This window comes from Zychaea mexicana (genome assembly GCF_025766255.1).
Source record: "Zychaea mexicana strain RSA 1403 chromosome Unknown BDB00scaffold_79, whole genome shotgun sequence".
Taxonomy (NCBI): Eukaryota; Fungi; Mucoromycota; class Mucoromycetes; order Mucorales; family Lichtheimiaceae; genus Zychaea; species Zychaea mexicana.
This window is the reverse complement of record NW_026516742.1, coordinates 123224-138890: the sequence shown is the minus strand read 5'-3', so window position 1 is coordinate 138890 and position 15667 is coordinate 123224. Positions and strand designations below refer to the sequence as shown.

General features: G+C 41.8%; 6 protein-coding genes across 6 annotated transcripts; 3 read left to right on the top strand and 3 right to left on the bottom strand.

The window, feature by feature from the left end:
* Nucleotides 1-1095: 1095 nt before the first annotated feature.
* BDB00DRAFT_875878 (uncharacterized protein) lies at nucleotides 1096-7013 on the top strand (the record flags this gene model as incomplete). The annotated part of the gene is made up of 23 exons (XM_053127414.1): nucleotides 1096-1373; nucleotides 1550-1765; nucleotides 1846-1963; nucleotides 2078-2199; nucleotides 2313-2362; nucleotides 2487-2606; nucleotides 2673-2753; nucleotides 2854-2992; nucleotides 3073-3113; nucleotides 3219-3335; nucleotides 3430-3533; nucleotides 3637-3762; nucleotides 3891-3914; nucleotides 3999-4035; nucleotides 4204-4491; nucleotides 4648-4727; nucleotides 4827-5000; nucleotides 5093-5664; nucleotides 5753-5867; nucleotides 5945-6015; nucleotides 6085-6135; nucleotides 6223-6293; nucleotides 6412-7013. 23 exons carry the CDS (start codon nucleotides 1096-1098, stop codon nucleotides 7011-7013), a joined length of 3597 nt encoding a protein of 1198 aa, XP_052976175.1.
* Nucleotides 7014-7265: 252 nt separating this feature from the next.
* BDB00DRAFT_769735 (nucleoside phosphatase GDA1/CD39) lies at nucleotides 7266-8568 on the bottom strand (the record flags this gene model as incomplete). The annotated part of the gene is made up of 2 exons (XM_053119833.1): nucleotides 7266-8104; nucleotides 8196-8568. 2 exons carry the CDS (start codon nucleotides 8566-8568, stop codon nucleotides 7266-7268), a joined length of 1212 nt encoding a protein of 403 aa, XP_052976174.1.
* Nucleotides 8569-9494: 926 nt separating this feature from the next.
* BDB00DRAFT_840595 (uncharacterized protein) lies at nucleotides 9495-10393 on the top strand. Its single transcript, XM_053124777.1, has one exon. It carries the CDS (start codon nucleotides 9531-9533, stop codon nucleotides 10344-10346), a length of 816 nt encoding a protein of 271 aa, XP_052976173.1. The 5' UTR covers nucleotides 9495-9530; the 3' UTR covers nucleotides 10347-10393.
* Nucleotides 10394-10726: 333 nt separating this feature from the next.
* BDB00DRAFT_578984 (uncharacterized protein) lies at nucleotides 10727-11184 on the top strand. The gene has a single exon (XM_053117924.1). The coding sequence runs from the start codon at nucleotides 10774-10776 to the stop codon at nucleotides 11014-11016; it is 243 nt and encodes an 80-aa protein (XP_052976172.1). The 5' UTR covers nucleotides 10727-10773; the 3' UTR covers nucleotides 11017-11184.
* BDB00DRAFT_578987 (uncharacterized protein) lies at nucleotides 11063-11721 on the bottom strand. Its single transcript, XM_053117925.1, has 2 exons — nucleotides 11279-11721; nucleotides 11063-11195 (listed from the first exon to the last, which is right to left on the bottom strand). The coding sequence occupies exons 1-2, from the start codon at nucleotides 11615-11617 to the stop codon at nucleotides 11109-11111; spliced, it is 426 nt and encodes a 141-aa protein (XP_052976171.1). The 5' UTR covers nucleotides 11618-11721; the 3' UTR covers nucleotides 11063-11108.
* Nucleotides 11722-14364: 2643 nt separating this feature from the next.
* On the bottom strand, nucleotides 14365-15313 carry BDB00DRAFT_840590 (uncharacterized protein). Its single transcript, XM_053124776.1, has one exon. It carries the CDS (start codon nucleotides 15286-15288, stop codon nucleotides 14827-14829), a length of 462 nt encoding a protein of 153 aa, XP_052976170.1. The 5' UTR covers nucleotides 15289-15313; the 3' UTR covers nucleotides 14365-14826.
* Nucleotides 15314-15667: the final 354 nt, after the last annotated feature.

Genomic DNA, 15667 nt, shown 5'->3' with positions numbered 1-15667 from the left:
GCTGATTTTCACATCGTAACATCAGATGTTTTGAGGTTTTTTTTTCATTTTCTTAATTCACGAGATGAAATTATACGTGCAGTTGAATTAGCATCGATGGAATTGAAGATACCATCAACGACTGTTTTTCAAAGCACCAAGACGCCCCGAGAGACGTCTTGTTGTTCCTTCGCGGGGATGAATAGCGCTGAATGGCCCATTGGAAAAGCTTCGCACATTCAACGACTCTAAACTCACGCCCTTGAAAAAAAAATTTTGACATGGAAAAAAAAACGTAAACTTTTGCGCGCAACCTTTATTTATATACTGATTACGAGGAAAAAGTGACTGCTTCAAAGAGCTGTCTCTTTTTCGCTCCCGACACCAGGCGGCTACGGTTGACGGGCGGACAGTTAGTGCGCGCGGGCGCTGATCGGCTAGTGGCAACCAAACTTGGAAGCGAGCCGTCTTACCAACCGCATAATTGATAAAGAGCATTTTCATTTGAGGAAATTATATTTCGCCAGTATCCTTGACGACGGATATCTGGTAATTTGGGGTTGCTAGCCTACTATAGGTTGCATAGCAACAAACATTGAGTTGCTATGTGACTGATTTGGGGAGTTTGAAGAAGCAATTCGGTTCGAGATGCATGCAGGGGAGCATACACACTCTTTCTTTTGACGAGTTTCCGGTCCCTCGTATGTACATGATATGTGTGTCTATCTGTCCTGTCTCGCCCACATATTTTGCAGCCCCTCTGGCTCCAGCCCTTAAGTCAAAAAGTAATGAGCGTTTTTGCCTATCAAATCAGATCCTACACGTGTAGGAGGAAGAGTGAATTTAGCCATGCAAAAAATTACCTCAAAAACTGTTCTTACAATTTAGCAGTGGCGTTTGCAATCTACATTAGTCCTTCCATTATTTTTACGGACACTACAACCATCATCACCATCCCCCAACTTTCTTCCTCTCTTTCTTCCATCTCTCTTTCTCTCTCACCTCTTTTTTTTTTACTTAATCCAGTTGCTTCACATAGACCAACCCCTCTTCTTTTCGCAACGCACCGATATCCAAGGTTTTTCGTTGGCTGTTTATATTTTTTTATCCAATGCGATGCTCTATACAGGACGGACAAAAGTTAGCCAACTTGGAAGCACAAGTTATTTTGATCTCCAGCAACAGCCAGATGAAGACGACGATGAAGAGAGCGCACTGTGCATAAAGGGACGATCACCGTATGGAGCAACAGCAGCAACAGCATCTCCAGCAGCTGCTCCGCCGTCACCTCCTCCTCCTCCAGCCGCGCAGTCTACTGGCCGTCGATCGAGATCGGGCAAGCGGGATAATACATTCATGTTGGATGATTTTGTACTACCAGCATTAGATCCAAAGTAAGAGAGCACAAGCAATCACTGTACCTTTGCATTTATGTTTTGACAAAGGTTTATATACACGATATATATGTATATATTACATTGCTGAAGATAGAGAGAGAAAGAGAGACAGAGATGGAAGTTTCTAAAGCGAAATCTCATATCAATGTGTATATTCTATTATGCTAATTTAGAGCGCAAGAGGTGGCTGCTGCTACTCCTCCCGTTCCCGCTCCTACTTCTGATTGTACTTGCTCTCCGCCATACCGCACAAAAGATTATCACCAGCATCAGCACCACTATCACCTACACAGTTATCATGAACGTCCTTGGTTCATGCGCCGCAAACCTGCTCAAGTCAATCTAAGCACAATTAGAGCCAACTATAGAATCAGTCGCAAACGCGCCCGGTACGTTCCGAAAAAACTTTTCGTTTAATATAATTCGGTTTCCGAACTTATTCTTATTCATCGGATAAACGCACATACAGTGACGATAATCCTAAGGTGTGCGGCTTCATTGACGATTTTAAACATTACTTTCATTACAACGTTTACGCTTCGATGGTCAAGTCTATTCTACTAGCCAATCAAACTATTGTTCTTTTTGTAACTATCACTATTGCATCAATTTATACGTACATGAAAGGGTTCCTACTATTAAGTTTATCAATCCTTTAAAAAAATCTTAACAACGACATGCCTCCTATTTCCTTCTTAAAGGTGAATCTGGATCTCTTAGCCGATTTACTTTTGTGCTGCGCCTACTTGTTAGAGATTAAACAAGGTTATGATGTGGGTCTGTCCCCACACTGGCTTTTCAAGAAACGATCACATGATTTATGGTAAATACAATATACCCACATACACACCGAGATGGCTGTCTAGAACATCACAAATTCGAAAGCATGAGATTATTTGCTGACCAATTGAGCTCACATATGAAATATTGTAATAGGATTTTCTGCCAAGTCCTTTCTCTATGGAACATGTGCTCCTTTGCTATCCGTATGTGTGTAGTGTGCGCACATTAGCCCATATTCCATTTTCCTCTCTTTGTTTATTTTAGCTTGTTATGGAGACAACATCGGGGCTAAATTCTCTTTCAATTGTTTACATGCACATCAAATAGGTTTCCTGATTAGCCGATATCCGGTCTCCGTGCTTCTCAGCTTTCGAGGGCTTGTCGAACTAACCACCTCAATTCCATTTTTGGTATCACGATGTCTACCTTATGGGCAATACATCTATGGTAAATATTAGTTCAATGCCAAACAGTTGATGTCATTTCACTCATTATTCCCTTCTTCAATTTTAGTTCCATATTTTTTGCGGAGTTGGGTATGCTTATTGCGCATCAAGAGTGCGCTTAAGATCAAAGTAACCCTTCGGATGACTGGTACGATTTTGTTTTAGTATATGATTGAAAAACAGTCATCAGACCACAATCCTCTCGGAAGACAGCTCAGGACGGTATCTGATAAGTCTTTCCATATTAGACAAGCCAGTTGATGCAATCAACTACAAGCAGATCTATCTCGTGGGCATGATCGTTGTCTTGCTTTATAATGGCATGGCGGCGTTCCAGTTCACCGAGGCTATCTTTGGTGGCAATCATTACAGTGTGCTCGATTCACTGTATGTTAAAGTTTTTCTTTAGAAAGAGGGCTCTGCATAATATATGTCCTACACCCACTAAATATTTAATGTGGCGATAGGTATTTTGTTGTAGTAACACTATCGACCGTCGGCTATGGAGGTAAAGTATACACTAATACCAGGCTCTTTATCCCTCACACGGACTGATTTCAAATAATCTGGTGATTATGCGTATGTCTCATGGTCTCGGTATTCTCGCTGTTAGATATTACTCCGGCAGCATCGATAAGTCGCGTTGTAATCATGCTGCTAATATTGATTACGGTGGCTGTAATTCCGAGCCTGGTATCCGATTTCATTGAAACTCTGCAAAAACGTGACGGTAAGAGTTTTGTACCCAATAGTAACCTCTTTTTTCATTGAAACTGGTAACAAAAATCACTCTGACTTTGGTATATATGGACTTGACGTATTAGCTGAGGGAAGCGTAGTTGTGAAAGGAGCTGAACCATTCATTCTGATTGTCGGTTCATTTACGGCTGAGCAAGCCAAGGATACACTGGATGGATTTTTAAACATGGTATATTTTTTTCTGCTCTTTACTTCTCTCTGTCTTTGCATAATAACAATTCCTATAACATTCAATGTGATTTAAAAATAGCTAATTTATCTAAAATTTTAAGGATAACATTGATGGGAAACTTTCAGTCGTGTTTTTGGACACAAAACCACTGACCGATGATCTCAAACTGCTCGGACGCAATTCAGTGTGGGGTCACCGCATTCAATTTCTCCACAGCGCTTGCCTTGTAAGGGATAGCCTCTTCTTTGTATATGCTGTCATTGCACTGCTACTGGCATTGCTGATATGGTTATACTTATAAATATCTCACACCTCTACTATATGTTTAACATCTACATGTTCTTATCGCCTTAGAATGACAAAGCGTTACAGCGAGCGGTAAGTTGTGAACTAATTCATGTTTTTCTGTTTTTCTCATTTCATGTATTTACTTATCTATGTTTGTCTTTGCTTTGTTGTTAGAATGCCCGATATGCAAAAGCTATCTTTACGCTATCTGGTACGTGTGCATATATACAAACAAGAGATCATCCCATATTGAACTTTCTTTTTTCGGGGATCCGTTTCGTGCAGAGATTGAAATGTATATGAGTAAACAAATAAGCAAGTATGGTTGCTGTATTTTAACTCTAAATGATATTATCATTATTCTTTTTTTTATTTGCAGATCTGAACGCACCGGATCCGATGAAAGAAGATGAGCATAATACGGTGCGATTATGGTCGTTATATTGCTATACTGCCCGATACGACGTCCCCATCTACAGTTATAATCTGTCACCTAGCACTGCTATTTACCAGAAAGTTGCCAAGGAGGTGATCTGCGTGCGACAGTTCAACCAGTACTTGTTGGCGTTAAATTGTCGTTGCCGTGGTGCATCAACGCTATTAACGAACTTGCTTCATCAAAGAGAACCTTTAAACAATTATGATTTACCCTGGGAAGCTCAATATGGTAAAGTATTGTAACGCGTAACTTGTTTGGGGTGGTGCCTTCTATAAACCCTAATTAATGCATGTGGCACTGCTACAACTGGATATATGACAATTGGACATAAGCGATCAATTTTCATTCTGATTGAAGGGACTTTTTGCGAACACGTATACTTAGATGACGGTTCCTGCAACGAAATTTACACCGCACCAGCAGCTGCATGCATCGTCGGTATTAGCTTTCGCCATGCAGCTTGGGTAAGTTTTATCTAATCATGCTCCACCTACAAGACCATTATAACATTATAATGTTATGAAGGAGGGAAAAAGCTGACGATGAATTGTAATAAATTATAGATCTTGTATAGTGAGCAGCAAGTCATCTTGTTTGCTGTTAAGACTTATATTCCTGAACAAGACGAATATGAAATCATATTAAATCCCTTCCAAAATTCGCATCTCATCAAGCAAACAGATCTTTGCTTTTATATAGCCCAAACCTCGAAAGAAGTCCAAGACATCGAGAACCTGGTAAGAATCTTATTTATACTATAACTACTGGTTATGGCGTTTATGATAGAGCATATTAGCATATGTTGAAGATGATGTAACAAAACGTATAGAGTCCCTTGTATGTATGGCAAATGGTCCGATTACGTACCGCGTACTCGGTGTTTCCCGAAGAAGATAATCGCAGGTCGATACATCAACAAAATGAAGAACAACCAAAACTCCACCACCACTATCAGCAAAATTTGACTTCTACTTTCCCGCCTTCGCCATCCTCCAGTTCTTTTCAATCGCCACCTACACCAAAGCAACGTTATCAGATCACTCGACTACCTTCATCTAGTCGTTCGCTATTGATTGGTATCAGCGGTGCAGGAGCAGCACTAAACATATCAAAACTCTCATCTGGTCGTTTCAATGAAAGCAGCGAATCCCTTGCCAAAGATAGCTATGATAATGAAAATGAAGGCATGGATGACCATGACGATCTTGAAAGCGATGACGACGACGACAATGATGATAGTAGTATATCCCAAAATGAAGGATCATTGAAGTGCTACTTACTCGACAAGCCAGCTGAACGCGTAGACGCAATCATCCAGTCAACCGTGGGGATGCACAATCATGTTCTCGTATGCATGCATGAAGAATTTATCAACCTGTTCAAGTTCATCTATAATCTCAGGTAAAAGAATGACCCCTTTTACCATATCAAACGATCAACAACCACGCACTATTATGTAAAGGATCATATTAATTACATGTATGTTTAGATCACCTCACTTGAGACAAGAAGAGTTGCAGGATATTGTTATCTTATGCACAGAGCTACCGAGTATTAAATCGTTCGATTTGATCAGTGCTTTCCCACGTGTATACATCATGGAGGTAAAATTACCAACTAAACCGGGTGTATTGGCCATTCACTTTTTTCTAAATGTATGATATTGCGATAATTCTGCTAGGGTAATTGTCGTCAGCCAGATGATCTTCTTCGAGCTGGTATTAAGCGCGCAAAACAAGTCGTTGTTATGAGGTAAACAGCATCAACGTGTGGTGATAAAAAGGGGAATTTAAACTAATTTGTTTCGATCTCATTCTGTAGCGAGAAAGAATCCCCCGAGCTGCAAGGCGCAAGCGCTGATAGTGCGGCAATGTAAGATTCTGCAATATTTAGGAATTAGATAAACGTCATAAAATAGATAAATTCTCATTTCCACTTACTTTTGCTTATGCATACTAGCATGACAAGTCATATTATCCATTTACTGCTACACCGGCGTAAGAAGATTCCTTACGTCATTGTGAATTTAGGTAAGGAGAGAACTAGACAATGAAATGTCTGTGTACATTCGAACATCTGTCTAGAGAAATTTACCTTTATCATTCTTTTTAACTCATATTACCAATACTTGTAAATGTTATTATGTAGTGGAGCGGTCCAATATCAAGTTCATGCATTTATTGCAAGGAAAACAAGTCGATGAAGAAGTCGATGTGCTTTATACTCCTGCTTACGCAGCTGGTGACGTTGTAGCCGATAGTCTTATAAGCAATGTGCTATTGAGCCAGTCGTACTATAAGCCGGACATCGTCAAAGTTATCAAAGCACTTAGTGGTATGCCGCCTTCCATCATATCAGACTCTAACAGCAGCAACAGAAGTAGTACCTCGCTCAGACGACGCCAAAAAATCGAAAGCACTTGGCATCATGATGATAATGATATAACTACCAACCATACTACGACAACGACGTGGGATGCCCAGCATGCCTCCTCTATATCATCCTCAAGACTCACGAGCATACCAGTGCCAGGCATGTTTGTCGGTCAGAAATTCTCTCATCTTTTTGAGTCCCTTTTACTAGATCAAGGCGTACTTGCTCTGGGTCTCCTTCGTGCACCTGATACGGCCATGTTTGGCAACCAACTTCCGTTTGTCTACTCCAATCCTGTACCATCCTTAATCCTTAGAGCGTCAGATTCTGTCTATGTTTTAGCACAACCAGGTTGGATTCCCTCATATCAAAACTAATACTTTTGCATTTCTTCTTTCCATCACATTACTTCATATACAGTATACCCCACCTTTCACATAGTCTTTTGTTTTCCCTTCATTTCACTTATAAAAAAAGTTTGATTGTATACATTATTTAACAAGGGTATTCCCTGTCTTTCATATTTTTAACTACTCATTATATACATATTCAAAATATCAAGAGCTTTTTTCATGTTTCTAAGAACATGTTTCTTCAGTATATGTGTATATGTTGAACAGAAATAAACACTATGCGTCCTGTTCCAAACCGGCCTCATCAAGTAAAGCAATTGCGGCACCCAGACACCATCCAGTCTCTACACCGTCTATCTTTTTGGCCATCCTAATCTCTCGATCATCTGGTATCTCGTATCCATGGGATAATAAGCCATAAATAAATGACAAGTCGAGGCACCATTCCGGGCGATCTAACATTTCATCGCGCAAGTCACCATCCGGTAGTTGCTCGAAATACTCGCCCATGCAAACACGTTCTGTTAATCGACCCAACTCTGGCAGCTTGAAACTTGCTGGGAGGCCCAAAGGCACAGTACGATCGTAGAAATAGGAAAATATATAGATAGGTCCTTGGGCAAATGCTTCAGCGATCAATGGCTGGTGTATTCCATCAAAGGAACACGGCGGTGCGAGACACACTGCATTCTTGTTAAGAATATCCTTGACAATATTCGTACAAGCATCATGAAGACCTTGGCCGATAAACGTAGCTTCTGGAGAAGGAGCATTCTTTGGGAAAGAAAATTCGAGGTTGCGAGGCAAACAAGGGTGAGATACATGAAGATCTGGTTTGACCTGATCGGCCAGTTCGAGGATTCGTTGGTGCATTCTTTTGCGTGCTTCCATGAGTCCATAGCCCAAGTATGAATGTTGGTATAAGACGTAATCATGGTTGTCATATGTCAATGTGTATTGGTGATCGCCTTCAACCATGGCCTTTGGATCGATCCTGTCGGGCTCAAATACGATCTGAGTGGACGCGCCGCCGAGATCAAACACGGCAGCCGTCGGGGCACCTTTGGATTTCAGATGGCCCAGCAAGAAGTTGACCGTGATCCATACATAAACACCTGCAAACCAGCAGTAGTTATCAATACTTCCTAGTTAGTTTCACCGTAGCTTTACAATTGAGATAGTAACAAACGATTTCCTTTATGCTACCTTCATCCTTGCCATCCATTATTGTTACACCACTCTCGCGCCCACCAATAATAGGGAACGGATAACGCGCATGGATATGGTCATATACTGCGTCGAGCACTTTTTCGCTTTGCTCGTGACCCAGCAACCGCAATCCTGCTGTTGCCCTGACAGCCATGGGTGTTTTTCGGCGTAAGTTTTTGGGAATTGCTTGAAGCGCTTGTTGAAGTAAAGGATCGAGGGATTGCCCCGCCAAGTCAGGTGTGTATGCGGATAAGCCTGGAATCGTTTGTACAAAAAGTGCTTCGTCTTTGAGCTGTACTGGATCATCAGCAGCACACTGGCGAAACCGATAAACATGAAGTCGAGAGCCGGTCGAGCCAGCATCAATCATGATTGCATATTTCAAGCAAGACGGCGGTTGCCCTATCGCGGACGGGTCAGTTTTTTTTTGGTGCTTTTGAAGTAAAAGCTATCCATCCCATACTTCTTGCTTGCCTGTTACATGACTTCGTAAAGTTTCAACCATGTCGAGCAGCTGCTGTTCAGGGTACCAATATACAAGGAATGCGAGGACAATGCCAATAAAAGCAATCATGATGCGTAATCCTGTCAGACCACCATGGCTAGATTGAGTTATTATCGTGTTTCGAAACATAGAATAAGGGGATCGCCCATACTGTTTTCGTTTTATCCGTCCATTCGGTTCTTGTGCTTTGTTTCCAGTAGTGATCATTGTCAACAAGGAAGCTGCATGTATGATGAAAAGAAAGAAGAATAAGACAGGTAGAAAAAAAAAAGAGTGCTGTCGTAGTTACTCGGGTTACTCCAGGGTTTTTGAAAGCTGTGGCAGATTTTCAATGCTATTTTAGACTTATCTATTGAAATAGGGCATAATGCACGATGCATGCAGAAAGCAAAGCCTCCTTTGGATTTCTTAACCTTACATTACGCAGAATAAGCACTGGTTTCTGAAGCGACTCTTACTGTTCCACAGGGTATTGACAGTTATAGACACATACAGCGCCACTATCTGATACAAGTGATATCTTAAAGGATATCATGCGCAAACTCGTGTAAAGGAAGAAAAAATAATCCGTATGACCGTGTCTATTTGTGCCCGAGTATGCCATTTACTAATACCCGATACAGAAAAACCAGCCGAGACCTGTTCTATGATACATGCTGCGCATGCTATTAAAGCTAAGCGGGTATTCGCTTAGCGTTTCTACACAACAACAACGCCACATGATAACCTGTTTGTGAACGTTATAAAAAAATGCCAAGCTATTGGGCCTTCTCATCTTCTCCTCTCAGTCTCTCCCTCTTTTTGATATACTCTTTTTTATCTGATACATGACAGCTAAAGAACAAAATGAAAAACAGCAAGAAAACAAGATAAAGCGATTGTTGAAAAATGATCAATTTCAAGGCGTCATCATCCTCATACTTATCAATCTGGCCCTGCCCTTGGCTATCTACTACAGCTTTCGAACATTCACATCAGAGATAATCGCACTCATAGTATCCGGTATCCCACCATGTCTCCGAGCAATCTACATTTTCATCAAGCATCGCACGGTTGACATTCTCAGCTGTATCATCGTCCTTTCTTTTGTCTTGTCCGGTGTTCTCACTGCTATTCAAGGAGATGCTCGCGTCGCCCTACTACGAGATTCCTTTGTAACAGCCGTCATCGGGCTCATGTTCTTCCTTACATTGATACCACTCTCAACACGATGGTTTACTATTTTCCCAATGACTCACCTTGTCGGACGACAACTTTTTGCTGCCCTACCGATGCAACAATGGACCGATGAAGAAGGAACCAAACGCGAACTGACAATCCCGAGCTTTATGTGGCAAGAAATGCACGATTATCGCAAATACAGTTACCTATTGACATTTTTGTGGGGCTTTGGACTTTTGGTCGAGTTTGGCTCACGGGCTGCGATGATTTACACTGGCGTGGATGTGGATAAGATCGTTGGTATTGGCACAGCTGTATCAGCCAGTATAAACAGTGTATTGGGCGCCATCAGTGCGGCTAGTTACTTTGTACTCCGTAGAAGATTCAATCAATTTGATAAACGGTGGAGGGAATTAAATGATTTCACCCAGAAACAAGAAGAGCCACAAACCTTAGATCCACAAAGCCATAGTAATATTTAGATGTATATATAATAAAAAGGCACTGCAACTTCAGTCGTGATGGGTCCTTTTCTAAAAGAATCTAGCTATTAGACTACATACATTTAGTTCTTGATGATATTGACATTTTTTACTCTCCCTCGTCGCTGGCTTTGTCTTTAAGTAGACCCAAGCAGCAGCTATGCTATATCAGCTCTGCTGCAGTAAGTCTCATAATAGGGAATACCGTTTCATTTAGATGCCATCAATTCGTCATACACTGTGATTCTGTACACCCGGTGGAATAACTGTAGTCCATCGATATGGAAGGTAGCCAAATCTCCTCTTTTAGCAACAGTAAGTAGCGATATATGCTCTACATATCTGCGTTTCGTAGCTTCGAAGACAATATAAGATAAAATGTTCTTTTTATTATCTTAATGAATGGGTAAAGAATTTTGGGGTAAGGATGGAGAAGAAGTATGCTGTATGTGGCTGTGAAACGAGCGTTGTAGTAAATATATATATATATATATATATATATATATATGCAAATGATTATGGATGTGAGGAGCTTGATGAAGTGATGAAAAAGGGACATTTCTTTTTCTTTGGTGGAGGATACAGTGCAGATTATATGCTTGAAATTGGAATGCTTTCGTCACTTGACAAGCTTGCCGTCCTTGTTGGTACGCACAACACGCCTTTTTAAATCATGTCGAGCGATAAAGCGGTCCATCCAGCCGTTTGAACCCTTAAATTCAAGACCCCTCCGTTCAGCTACGCTGTTTGCCTTTTGCAGAATCATGGTCCATGTAACCGGTAAACGTTTGCTTTCATTAACATCCATCCATTCCAACACAGCTTCCTCCACTTCCTATACATATTTGTCTGCCTGTTTAGAAAAGTGCGTGTGCTTCATCTCATTGATACAAAAAAGAAGCCGTTCATAAGTGAGAGAAAATGTGTATTACCGGAAAGCGACCCTTTTGTATACGAGAAGCACCGCGCTTCCGCTCTGGACCGCCTAACGCTCGTTCTTCATCCATACGCGAAATCATTTTCGAAATGGTTGACTTGTTGGGTCGCTTTTCCAACTTATACCGATCGACCGCCCAGTTGATCAATTCTCCATATGTCATTCCATCCTTCTTTGACACTGGGTCGTTTTGTTTCTGATCTTGTTCTGTGTTTGATTCTTCTAAATTCTTCGTTGAACTTGATTCGAAGGACTTTTTGTAATGTTTGTACATTTCGTAGCGCTGACCATTGTTGAGAAGAACATTCTTCCTCGCACTCACAGCTTTGGTCATAGTGTTGTTGTTTGTAAGAAAGGTTGAATTTATCAGGGGTCCTGTTCAAAAAGGCTCTTGGCTCCTTAAAAAATTCTTTCTGCGACGGCCAGCACTGTCATGCTGCGGAACATTCATGCATCTGGTCGTAAGTTCAAGAGCCCATCATATTGTTCTGTTCCGGGCATGACCAAGTATAGATGAATGGGGTCCTCACTTCTTATACACGATCTGGGCTGATCATGGCTTTTCACGATAAAATACTGGTCTTTGATAAATGGCGCGGGCAATATCATCTGGAGTTATTAGAGTGCGACATTAGATATTATTTGCTCTTGTAGCGAGAAAAGTTGGTTAGAAGTGCATCCCACGCCTCGACGATTACAATGCTTTCAGTGATAGCAACAAGTGATGATGGAACAAAAGGGAAGCAAGCCTTCGAGGGAGTAAGAGCAAGTCGTCGCATCAAAAGCATTATGCAACCTAGGGATGATTGATCTTTGGGAATTGATACGGGCACGACAAGTTATTTCCTTATATGTTCGGAGCACGAAAAGCTCTAATAATAAATATGCTATGTTACACAGAGCAGCATAATAGCTGACACTCTTGTGTTAATTATAGCAGATGGGTGGTGTCGTGCCCGTAAGAAGCACAGCGCGTATGTTCTATGTAAGAAGTCAATTGGATGCCATATGTAGGTGGGACGCGTCGTGCCCGTAAGGAGGGCATTCGAAAGACGTATTAGTAAAAACTTGCCTTGTTTTATTCTTTAGCACGTTTTCGTACAAGAGCGCCTCTACTATACTCTACAGTGATGCTACCTTATCTGTTGCTGTTGGTCGTTCCTACATACAGCGATTGTCGGTGCTTCCGCTCCAGTCAGCAAAGCATGGTTTTGTGGACAATTCGCTGTTTCGCCTAGCATTATTCTACTCGACACGAGTGTAAAACATTACGATTTAAGCGGCGATCATGACACGGCTGCATATCAGCATGTCAAAAAACACATTGAGCATCCATGTGTACATGTATGCTCATAAACTACAGTGCTACCATATGTCATGCTGGCTCTTATAGTTTTAAAGCGACGAGCGGCCAAATGCTTGGGTGTGTTCCACGATCATGTGTGTATAATCGATCGAACGAACGAATGGAAAGGGACAGCTCATCCATCAAGGACGATCAAGAGTGACACGCTTGTTCAAAGCACTTATTATTTCTAATTTCGAACTTTGGAAGGCAATCGAGTGTGATCAACGCCATTCACTTCGAATTGTTGTCATTCGACAACGTTGATTCAGGTTGTGTCTCTTTCCACAAGCACTGACGACACTCACAACGACTGCTCTTTTTTATATCATTTTCTTTGTTTTAAATTGTGTCCCAATGACACTGCGATTCTTTTGAAAAGAAAACACACGTCATTAGGACTTAAAAGTGGTGAAATCTTGCCCCCACGGGCTTATTGGGGAGAAATATGGTTTTTCACACACACGCGTGTCTGCTTGCTCACTCTCACAGGGGGGACCATCCAGGGGCTTTCGGGGTGCCCCAGCTAAGAGTAAAAAAGGAACTGTTAGTAGCCGGGTACTTTCTATCCTAGATACAAAAAGAGTGACAATGAACGATAAAGAAAAATAAAAAGGCGGACAAGACAGGGTGGGGGAAAGGCAACGAGTCGGCGTAGTGGACGTATAGTTTTTATTAGCTGTCCTTCTAGCTATATTCTGGGAGCCGGTATTCCTCGCATATGCAAAAAACGCAACACTGCACTGCCAATAGCCAACCCTACCAACCTGCTCCTTCTCTCCCCAAAGAAGCAGTCGTAGGCGTCCCCTGAAGGATGGGTGAGGGAATCTAGGGGACCGGATGAGAGAGTGAGCAAGCAGTCGTTTGTGTGTGAAAAAAAAGGTTGGAGAGGAAAGGGAAAGGAAAGGAAAGGAAAGGAAAAAAGAATCTGGACCGGTTTTTTATATCTTTGGTTTTTTATTTATTTTTGACGTCCCGCCCTACCGCCGCAGCATGCTCATCACATGGCTTTCTCTTTCATAACGTAGTCATTAAGGGCAGTGACTTGCATGAGATGGTGATGGTTGCTGTTGCCTATGAGCACGGCTCACTGCGATACTGGAAGTGTGTGCACCTTATGCTGCTCATTGTTCTCTCTGGATTCTTTTTTAAGACACCGCCATTGTCGATACGACGCGACCTTTGTGGCCTGTCAGTGACCTGGCAGCATATTCAAATGAGTGTTTACGCTGATGTCGGTTTGTTTGATACAGACTGCTCGTGCTGGGAAATGATATCGACTGTGGTTTTGCGATAGTTCTGTCCAATTAAGAGCCTGATTCTTTCATGTGAAGATATGTACTGTCATGTGTATTTTTTGATCCGCTACTGTCCAAATTGCCACTGGCTGCATTTCCAAGTCAAGAAGCAGTTGTTGATGGGGGAACAGCACGTTGTGTACGTTGACAGGCGGTCGACCTTGTCTCAACATGTAATGGTTAGTTAAAATTACGACGCATTGCTTTTTAAAGCTTCAAGGGAAATTTCGATCAATAGACGCGCCACCCAAACGGATACCTGATATGATTGATGAGTAGCTTACAGAGCATGTACCAGCAAAGAATTTCTTTTCTTAAAGTTGCCAAATGGCTATCAAGTATGCGTGGCTGGGAACGATGTGTGTCGAGTAAAGCGCCTCGCGGATGAAGGCTCGATGGCTTCGATAATGATTGCTGTCGATTTTTCCAAAAGAATGGCTCTGATATGCAGTATCGCATGTGATTGTCACGGGTGTAATTAACCAATGTTTATTGATAGATACTGCTCTGATAAGAAATAGGGGCTGTACTACTGATTGGGGGGGGGGAAGATGGGAGAGATGGAAGGGGGAGCTACGACTATTACATCACAATTGCGGATATCATAGCTAGTCTAGCTTTTACAAAAGAAAGGTCTTGTCTTGCCTTGGGTGCGCGCATCGTGAGATGCAGAAAACCGCTCACTGACCTTTTTGCTCGTTATTTCTGCATGCAAGGTGAACGCGGTCAGCCTTTTTGAAGCTCTATTGAAAGAGAGAAAGAGAGAGAGAAAGCAAGAGAAGGAGAGCCACCACTAGTTCAGCGATACAGTTTCCAACAGCTTCAACATTAGGGTGTATGCTAATTAGCTATATCGTCGTCTTCAAGCTATGTCTCAAGTGATTTACATCGATTTCCCTATCATAGTCCCCAGGTGAACTTGCCGGCAGCCTCCTGTACCTTTGTCGAGATCATATTGTAGATGCGGCTGGCATCAAAAGGTGTATCATCAAATATATATCGCCAATGTGATGCCCAGATGAGGTGGACGGCGATGATGATCGTGTGTGGTGGGATCGTGGCGGTGGTCTTGGACCGAGGTGGATCGAGCGTGTGGCAATAAGCATTGAGCTCTTGAAAATTATAGGAGCAATGATGGTGTCGGAGCATGCGTTGCCAAAGCGGTTGTTTGGAGGGACAAGTAAAGAAAAAATGGTCTACTGCCGTCTCGGTGACATGCTGGCAGAGGCGGCATCGCGCGTCGTCGAACCGGTCAGGCATGTGTCGATGCGCAGAATAAGCAGGCGCCACCACGTCGTCCGTGCATAGTGAGGTAGTTGCATCGCCCAGAAACGCCTCCACGGGACTTAATATTTCACACATTCACAGCGCTACATAGAAAGGTTTCTCTCTTTGTATTTCTCTTTTTTACATTCTAAACCATCATATATATCTTCTCTAATTTTCCTCTACTGTACATAGATTTCCTTTGTCTCTTAATGGTTTTAATTTATACCGAATGCAGCTGTCAGCTTGATAACATACTTCTTCTTGACGTACATATTTATATAGTACAAACGTTTGCTGGGCAAATATCTATGAAACTTTTCATATTCTATTTAGAAATAGTATGGAATATCCTATATCAAGTAATTTTACACTGTACTGCAGAATTCTTTGATTTATCAAAATCTGGCTGTGATCTATGAGCAAATTTGAACAGAAGACTTATAAATAAGCACAAGAAATCAATGCTTCTTAC